An 8513-nucleotide genomic window follows, 5' to 3' on the forward strand; every position below is an offset into this window, starting at 1 on the left:
AACAGTAAGCTTTACCGTGTGAAAATATATAAACACTTGATTATAAGGCATACTTGTTTCTACTTGATTATACTTTAATGATTTAACTAAAATAAAAATTCTCTTAACAGGGACTCTCCACCAATTGACCCTAGAACTGAAGAAGCTTCTTGGATGAGAGGTGAAACGTCTTCAAGCAACTTAAAGAAGTCCAGACGCTTTTCTTTCCAAGTTTTTTAGACCTTATGATTTATGTTTACTTAGAATTAATATTTAGGTATTAAGTATTCCAGAATATGTTAATAATAACTACGATCATATTGTTGTGTCTGTAGGGTCACAGTGCTGAAACCTTGGAGGTGATCAGGAATGAAACCAAAGCCCATCTAGTAAGAGCAGACAAGCTGGTTTCATCTCTGCACAGTGCCAAGTAAAATCTGTCTGTTATCATGTCTGTGACATGAACGCTGTTTTAATTTATTCGATTCTCTATTTATATCGATAGTTATTATTATTTTTTATTAAATTGTTTGTGTATGTATGTATTATTGCTATGTTGATTTTTGATTTATTAATGCTGATCAACATATTCATTTTTCTTTTAATTTATACTGAGCAAATATTTTTATGATATTCTTTCTATATTCTAAACACACGCTGCCAGCATCTAGAAGCGTCTTGGGATATCAGTGTTGCTCATTCCAATATACTATGTCAATACATAGTCAAGTCTACAAGTAATAAATGATTTACTCAAGGTCTTTAAATAGGAGTTTTTATGCTCGTTTGCAGTTCAGTTTCAACATTTTTACTCTTAATGCCAACTACTGTAAACCCGAAAAAGCTGATGAACTTAAAAGTCGAAGCTTATCATCTTATCAGAACTTTAATATTTTGATTACACTTGTACCTGTTCGTTACAGTAAAACTAACATGTTTAATATTTAAACACTGAACTGCTTCGCACTCCGTCCAAGCACTTTGCTCTCCAATGTTGTCTTTTTATTGTTTTGTATATAATCCTCTAGTTTGTATAATGTAATAAGGTCATCCACTGTTATTTGTGCATGCAACTGCATTTTAGACTTTTGACCGTGAGTCCCTCAAATGGTAAAAGGAAGTGACTCCAGCCTGGCAACTATAATTAAAGTTAAAATTAAATTCTGTCAGCTTAGCTAATCTATGCAGGTTTATCAAAAATGCAGACAGTGTTGAAGCTGACAGTATTCTGCATCTTGATGTGACTTGCTGCAGGTAGCCAGAATGGATCGGAGATGGTAAAAATGGCATAAAAATTGTTTTTATATCAGGACAGATGACAGAAAGAGGCAGTTTGACTTAAAAGAGACATCTGTATAATTTCATTTTTGTATTTAAAGTTTGCAAGGCGATACAAGACACTTCAGTGCCTTGTTTTTGGAGAATTTTCCGAGGTCCATTTGATGCACTTAAGTGTGCACCTGTTTATAAAAGCTCCAAAACGAAAGTCTTTAAACCTGCATCCCTCTGCAGCAGGGGGCTTTTCTTGCCACACACCTACCATTCTGTATCCAGGTTTATTGAAGTGATTTTATCTGACAGAAATTTGCATTTAAATATGAAAAAAGAGAAGCAAATTAAAAAGGGCAGCGTGGTGGTGTTGTGGTTATTGTTACTGAGTCACAGCAAAAAGGCTGGGGGCTTTCTGTGTTGGGTTTTTCTGTTCTTCCAATGCTTGAAGTTTCTTTCCACAAAGAAATGCATTCTTTAGGCTGACTGCCAATTATTGGCTATAGTTGTGAATGCGTGTGTTAATGGTTATCTGCCCTGTGATAGATTTGCTACCTATACCCTGTCTGTGGCCCTATGAGAGCTCATGTAGGCCCCAGTAAAGAGACTGAGAAACAGACAAACAAAGAAAATCCTGTTTATGATTTTTTGAAAATGTATAAATTGCCTTTATATAAGTAAACTGAACGTCTCCTAGTGATTTAATAAAATGATCTAAAAATATTTAGAATTTGCTAAAAAAAAAAAACAACCATTGATAAAGATTATTTTACATCATTATAATGGCTTCAAGCAGGAACACAGGTAACCAAATACCTTAAAAAAGAATGACGACAAACACAACTCATGACTGATGGCATAATTTGAATTGTTTAAACTCTCATATGTATTATTGGGAAATTAGCTGCCAATACAAAGCTAAGAAGATTATTTCTGTAAAATTAGATACAGTCAATTACAACACCAAGCAGTGATGACGTATAGGGTTTTGGCTTGGAAGAATAAAAATCTAAAAAAAAGTCGCATTCCTTCATAGTTTAAACAGTGATTTAAAAAAAAAAAAAAATCAGGATTAAAATCTGCTCAGGTTGCCACATTAAAATGTAAGGGTGAATCCTCTTCTCCAGGTTACCTGCTTCTCACTCTAAATTCCCAGAAGGTTAAATATTACTCAGAATGCGCGACATAGCGCAGGCGCTGGGTCACGAAATCACTTTCAGTTTCTTTATACAGGAACTTTGTGGCACTGTGGATACGGTGCAATTAGATCTACAGCTTCACGTACTGCGTAATTAACAGTTTTACGTGTTTAGGTAGTTAATTAGATAATTCGAAAATGAAGAAAATCCGCATTACTACCGAAAACGTCGTGTCTGTATGGAAAGAATTCCTTGGGGAAAAAAATCATTACATAAAAGTCAATGAAATAATTTATTATTAAATAAACAGAGTAAATATTAAATAAATAGAGTAAAATATAAATGAGCTTAAATGCTTAATATATTTTGTGTTAAATATATGTAAGTCAAGTATCCAACAATAAGTTTAAAAATTTGATTTGTTACATGTTAGGTCTCGATATAAACAGAGAGAACGTAAAGCATTTCAGTGATTATAAATAAAATGCATTTCTTAACAGTAGGCGTTATAACTAAATTAATAGTAATTATAAGTAAATGAATCTTTATTAATAGTTTAGGATGTTTGAAATGTATAAATTACAATATAAATACAAATTCTGAAATGTGTCACTTACCTGCATGATGTAATGAAAGCCACAGGTGTTTTCCTTTTTCCGTTTTTTCTGCTATAAATCCAGCGTTACTGGTCTACATCAGAACACCAGGAGACATTTGAGTTTGCTTCATACAAGAGCAGTTAATACCTTTTGGAAAATGATCAGCAGGGTTTTCTTTGCTTGCCTGTTTCTCGGTCTGGTCACTGCAGGCTCCTCGTTGAGCTGCAGATGGATGGATCATAAATTCAAACAGCACAACGAAGAGACTCTGAATCTACTTGATACCATGGTGAGTGCACGTCTTTTAATATTTATGCTAAAAAATTTTTTAAATGTGCGTAAATTTAGTGCCTGTTTTCTGAAACACTCCATGTGCTTCTGTGTGTGATGCAGGCTAATAATTCCACTAACATCACTGAAGTGGAGGTCACCGTGGCCTTCCCTAATCACCTGTACCACCAGGTGTCCAAATCATCAGTAAGTAAATCTCGGTTTTTCTGATTTAATCCCGTAATATCCCAGACTACTCTTTAAAGTAAGACAACTTCAGTTTTAACTTAGAAACGTAATTTTCTTTTCAGAGACAGTCATGTGAGTAAATTATATTTGATTGCTCTCCTGCTAGGTTGAGGATAAACTGGCTTTCACAGTTCAGATTCTGGAAGAGGTGGCTGCCCTGTTTGAGGAGGATCACAGCTCTGCATCATGGGAGGACAGCACAGTGAGGAACTTGCTCAATATTGTCAACAAACAGGCTGAAGAGCTTCACTCCTGTGTAAGTTCACTTTCAGTTAGGTTTTTATTACATTCAAATACTTTACATGACATGACATATTCTTAATTGTCATTTTGCTTGTAATTAAATTAGACTGGGAGCCACAGTCACAAGAAGAAAACCACAAAGCTGCACATGTACTTTAAGAGACTCTCACATCATATCCTAAAGGAAATGGTAAGATCACATCATTCTCAGTAATTTGGGGTTTAGATCATCCTTAAAATAAATAGATATAATAACTTGTTTCAATAACAACAAGAATACTAATATTGGTATTTCTGTAGGATCACAGTGCTGAAGCCTGGGAGGTGATCAGGAAAGAAGCCAAAGCCCATCTAATGAGAGCAGAACAGCTGGCTTCATCTCTGCACACTGCCAACTAAAATCTGTCTGTTACAGGAAGGATGTATTAATTTAGTCATTTTTAAACTTATTTATCTACTAATTTATTTACTGATTTTTACATTGCTTGTATAAGTGAATATTTGTGTTAAACAGCATGTCTTTATTTATTTGTGAATTTACTTTAAATTAAACAGAACATTTTCTGTATCATTTTATATGTTGAAATCAATAAATATTTCCCATTTAAAAAAGAAAGTGGACATGTTTTTTTTCCTGCAAAATGAAGTAAACAGATGTTGCATTTGCACAGATGATGCTTTTTAATAGGTAGAATCAAATATCAGAAACCTGCCGAGCCAAAGAAAAATCTCTTCGATCGTTCACAAAGACAGATCTGCACGTATAACATAGAAACTACAAAAACAGATCAGTCTATTTTTTTCCTCTCACTTTATCATAAGATTGATATCATAAGATATCACAACATTTAGCTAAAGGGGACGGAAAAAAAAAACCTGATTCAAATTTCTTCATACACTATGCTGCTGACATTGTGCAGTGTCACTGTGATGGATTACTGAAAAATACAAATGAAAACATTAATAAAAATCATTAAACAAGATAAGCAAGTTTCAAAGCAAAGCACGTATAATCCAAGAATCTTTTGGAGAAGTCATTATAACTACTGCTACTTATAATGTTTTGTTTCATTTTAAAAAATATCAGCTGTTGGAGTCTTTCTAAAGAACCAGAGTTTATGTTCTCAGTAGACCTGGAGTATAGTAAACTATGCTTTGTTTACATTTCTTGATTCTTAAGAAGAAAAGAAAATGTTATTTGCACCAAATCATTTTTGCCCTTTCCACCTTTTGAAGCCAGCTTTCCTCTGATTGGATACTCAGCCTTCTACATAAATCTCCTATCTGTCTTGCTGAAATGACCATATTAAATATATCCCATCTCACTGACATCATATATAGCCAAGACAGGTGAAAAACCTAAGATGCATGTTTGTTTCAAAGTACATACTCAGACAATACCTGAAACTTTGGACATATTTAATAAGCCATCGACCATTGCAATAGTAAATTTATATGTAAATGCAGAACTAAGAAAAGCACGATAGTTCAATTTAAACGAGGGCATAATGGGAAGGATACAACTTTAAGAACAAATTTGAAATGTCTAATTAAACAGAAGACTCAAAAAAAACAGAACAGTGCTGTGATGTGTTTAGTTTTGTTGACTGCAGTGACACAGTCACAGGTTTTAATCCACAGTCACAAGGGTCCTTTATTGTTGTGGGGTTTGGATGCTCTTTCTGTTCTTGTGGCATCTTCCCACAGAACAGACAAGTATACATGGGTTAACCCAAGTATACATGGGTTAAGTCAACAGGCGATTCAAAGTTGGTCGTATTGTGAGTGTCATTGTGCGACTTGTTCAGAGTACGTCCCTCCTTTAGCCTTATGAGAGCTGAGATAGGCTCCATGATGGATTGATGAATGTTGTACAAGGATGAGCCTATTACATAAGGGAGGCATTGAAGCAAGGTCTGTGACACCTCTGGCAGGAGAGAAGGATTAATCAATAAACTTTCATTTAAAATGGCAAAGTGTAGAGAGACAGAGAGACCTGAGATTTAACATAAGATTAACTTTGTAAAGAAATGACAGACAAATAATTGTCAGCTTTCATTATCTACTGATATTCATCATAAAATTCATTAAAATATAACCAAGAGGCAAATCTGAACACTACAGGTGTGAGGGGCTAACAACGCAAAATGACCATCAGTGTTAATAGAAACAGATCAGTCAGTTAGAGAAGACTTAAACCAGTGTGAAGCAGTTATAGCTACAAATAAACTGCTCCAGACTAAAGGTAAGACTTTCATGCTCCTGTTTACTGAACCTTACTGAACTGACCAAACCGCTTATTTGTAATAATTACAAACAAGTTTAAATTTCTTATTTTTCGGTTTCTTATTTTGTTTCCTATGAATCAAAAGATTGACAATATCCATTTGCAATAAGTGTTCTTTTTATTTCGTCAAGACAAAAAAGAAATATATATATAGAAAATATTAGATTTAGTTTGTAAGCACTGAAAATACTGATGCAGTCAACCGATAAATAGAAGTCAATAGATAGATAAATAAATAAATACAAAAAGTAACAGGCAAGCAGATAAATGAATACATTTTCATGTAACAGACAGATTTTAGTTGGCAGTGTGCAGAGATGAAGCCAGCTGTTCTGCTCTCATTAGATGGGCTTTGGTTTCCTTCCTGATCACTTCCCAGGCTTCAGCACTGTGACCCTACAGACACAACAACATTAACATTAGTAAAATATGCCAGAGGTGTTTAATTAAAGAATTGGTTTTAAAAAAATAATAAAGACCTACCTTTTTCTTTAGGACATCATCTGAAAGTCTTTTGAAATACATTTTTGTCCTGAAATACAGCTGTGAGTTCTTCTTCTTGTGACTGTGGCTCCCAGTCTAATTTAATTACAAGCAAAATGACAATTAAGAATATGTCATGTCATGTAAAGTATCATATTCGAATGTAATAAAAAACCTAACTGAAAGTGAACTTACACAGGAGTGAAGCTCTTCAGCCTGTTTGCTGACAATATTGAGAAAGTTCCTCACTGTGCTGTCCTCCCATGATGCAGCGCTGTGATCCTCCTCAAACAGGGCAGCCACCTCCTCCAGAATCTGAACTGTGAAAGCCAGTTTATCCTCAGCCTGGAAGAAGAAGAACAGATTACCATAATTCCCTCCTCTATTAGAGAGACATTCAGTAGCCAGAAATATATTGTTTGGCTCACATAAATTACCAATATAATATTTACATAACAGTGTAGATTATTGATACTATGGGCTAACATTTAAAGACAAACACATAGAAATATGCGCCATGTGGCCCATTTGGACTGTTTTATGTATAAGGAGATATTGTTCTGTGCTCTCATTGTGAACTAAGAGATAATTAGTTTATAAATAAACGCTAAGATTAACTTACTGATGCTTTGGACGCTTGGCGGTACAGATGATTAGGGAAAGCCAGAGTGACCTCCCCTTCAGCATCTTCAGTGGTGTTGGTGGAGTTATAAACCTGTATAACAACCAGAAACACACAGCTTGTGTGTTAAAATAATCAAACATCAAGTTCAAACCACTAAATGTTGTTACAGTTTTCTTAAAAAGAGCGCACTCACCATGGTATCAAGTAGATTCAGAGTTTCTTCGTTGTGCTGTCTGAATTTATGATCCATCCATTTGCAGCTCAGCGAGGAGCCTGCAGTGACCAGACCGAGAAACAGGCAAGCAAAGAGAATCCTGCTCATCATCATTTTCAAAACGTATTAACTGCTCTTCTATGAAGCAAACTCGGATGTCTCCTGGTGTTCTGATGGAGCAGACCTGTAGCGCCGCATTTATGGTAGAGCAACATATTTCGTTTTCTACCTGCGGGACCTGAACGTAAACTGTGGCTTTCACCGCAGCATTCAGGTAGAGTCGAACATATTTAATTAGATCCCAAATCGTGTGAAACAATCACTGGGGTACAAAAAGTAAGAATATCGGCTCAAGTAGGAATAAGTTATATAATAAAATAAAAGGGCTCCTGGTAAAACAGCAGCCTACAAACACCGGCCATAACACGGAGCAAGTGAAAGCAGACACAGCTCACGACCGATGCGGCAATTTGAAATGTTTGATCTTTGATATTGAAAAATATAAATGGTAATAATGACTATTGGGATTTTAGCTGCTAATACAAGTAGGTTGCAAACACCAAGCCATGATCACCCATCATTGCCTATAAGATTTTTTTATTTTATTTATTTAAATATTGTTTTTGGCAGAGGAACAATAAAAGTCTAAGCGAAGACACCCTCTCTTATCAGTCTTAGGCTGAATATAATATTGCATGACTTTCGTTTTTCTACTAGGATGAAAGTCCACTCTAATCTTCCTAATAAAAATGTGAAGGACAATCCCCTTCTCCAGGTTATCTGGTTCACACGCTGATAAAACAAGGCGAAATATCACTGACCGATTCGTAAGAATGAGCGTCACAGCTCAGGCGCCCAGTCACCAGGACGCTTTCACTTTCTCGACACAGTTTCTTCCCTTTTACGGCACACTGGATACTGAACAAGCAGATCTGCAGTTTTACGTATTGCATAAAGGGTTATTATTCAAACAGGCGCAATTAGGTAATTTGAACAACAGAAAAAGAAAAAAAAAACAGGCCGAAAACACTGTGCCTACATGGAAAGAACGACTGGGGAAACAAAACCATGACAAATATCCGTGGAAATGAAATAAATTAAGTAACTATATAATTGTGAAATACCAGAGATACATACATATATATTATTTTTAAAA

At 35.1% G+C, this 8513-nt stretch overlaps 2 protein-coding genes across 2 annotated transcripts; one reads left to right on the forward strand and one right to left on the reverse strand.

The window, feature by feature from the left end:
- The first annotated feature begins 3143 nt into the window (after positions 1-3143).
- LOC102199141 (interferon a3-like) lies at positions 3144-4147 on the forward strand. The gene is made up of 5 exons (XM_005725955.1): positions 3144-3275; positions 3380-3463; positions 3612-3761; positions 3855-3938; positions 4049-4147. Exons 1-5 carry the CDS (start codon positions 3144-3146, stop codon positions 4145-4147), a joined length of 549 nt encoding a protein of 182 aa, XP_005726012.1.
- A 2185-nt stretch (positions 4148-6332) lies between these two features.
- Positions 6333-7468, reverse strand: LOC102199427 (interferon a3-like). Its single transcript, XM_005725956.1, has 5 exons — positions 7337-7468; positions 7141-7233; positions 6714-6863; positions 6519-6614; positions 6333-6431 (listed from the first exon to the last, which is right to left on the reverse strand). Exons 1-5 carry the CDS (start codon positions 7466-7468, stop codon positions 6333-6335), a joined length of 570 nt encoding a protein of 189 aa, XP_005726013.1.
- Between the last annotated feature and the right edge of the window lie 1045 nt (positions 7469-8513).

Source organism: Pundamilia nyererei, unplaced genomic scaffold (assembly GCF_000239375.1).
Source record: "Pundamilia nyererei isolate P.nyererei 1_Seehausen unplaced genomic scaffold, PunNye1.0 scaffold00017, whole genome shotgun sequence".
Lineage (NCBI taxonomy): Eukaryota > Metazoa > Chordata > Actinopteri > Cichliformes > Cichlidae > Pundamilia > Pundamilia nyererei.

What these genes read in the sequence shown, in the direction of transcription:
- LOC102199141 (XM_005725955.1), top strand. Translation starts at nt 3,144, where the DNA reads ATGATCAGCAGGGTTTTCTTTGCTTGCCTGTTTCTCGGTCTGGTCACT. An exon ending in TGAATCTACTTGATACCATG is followed by an intron (nt 3,276 to 3,379) that starts GTGAGTGCACGT and finishes TGTGTGATGCAG; the next exon opens with GCTAATAATTCCACTAACAT. An exon ending in CTGAAGAGCTTCACTCCTGT is followed by an intron (nt 3,762 to 3,854) that starts GTAAGTTCACTT and finishes TAATTAAATTAG; the next exon opens with ACTGGGAGCCACAGTCACAA.
- LOC102199427 (XM_005725956.1), bottom strand. Translation starts at nt 7,468, where the DNA reads ATGATGAGCAGGATTCTCTTTGCTTGCCTGTTTCTCGGTCTGGTCACT. An exon ending in TGAATCTACTTGATACCATG is followed by an intron (nt 7,234 to 7,336) that starts GTGAGTGCGCTC and finishes GTTGTTATACAG; the next exon opens with GTTTATAACTCCACCAACAC. An exon ending in GCCAAGCGTCCAAAGCATCA is followed by an intron (nt 6,864 to 7,140) that starts GTAAGTTAATCT and finishes TTCTTCTTCCAG; the next exon opens with GCTGAGGATAAACTGGCTTT.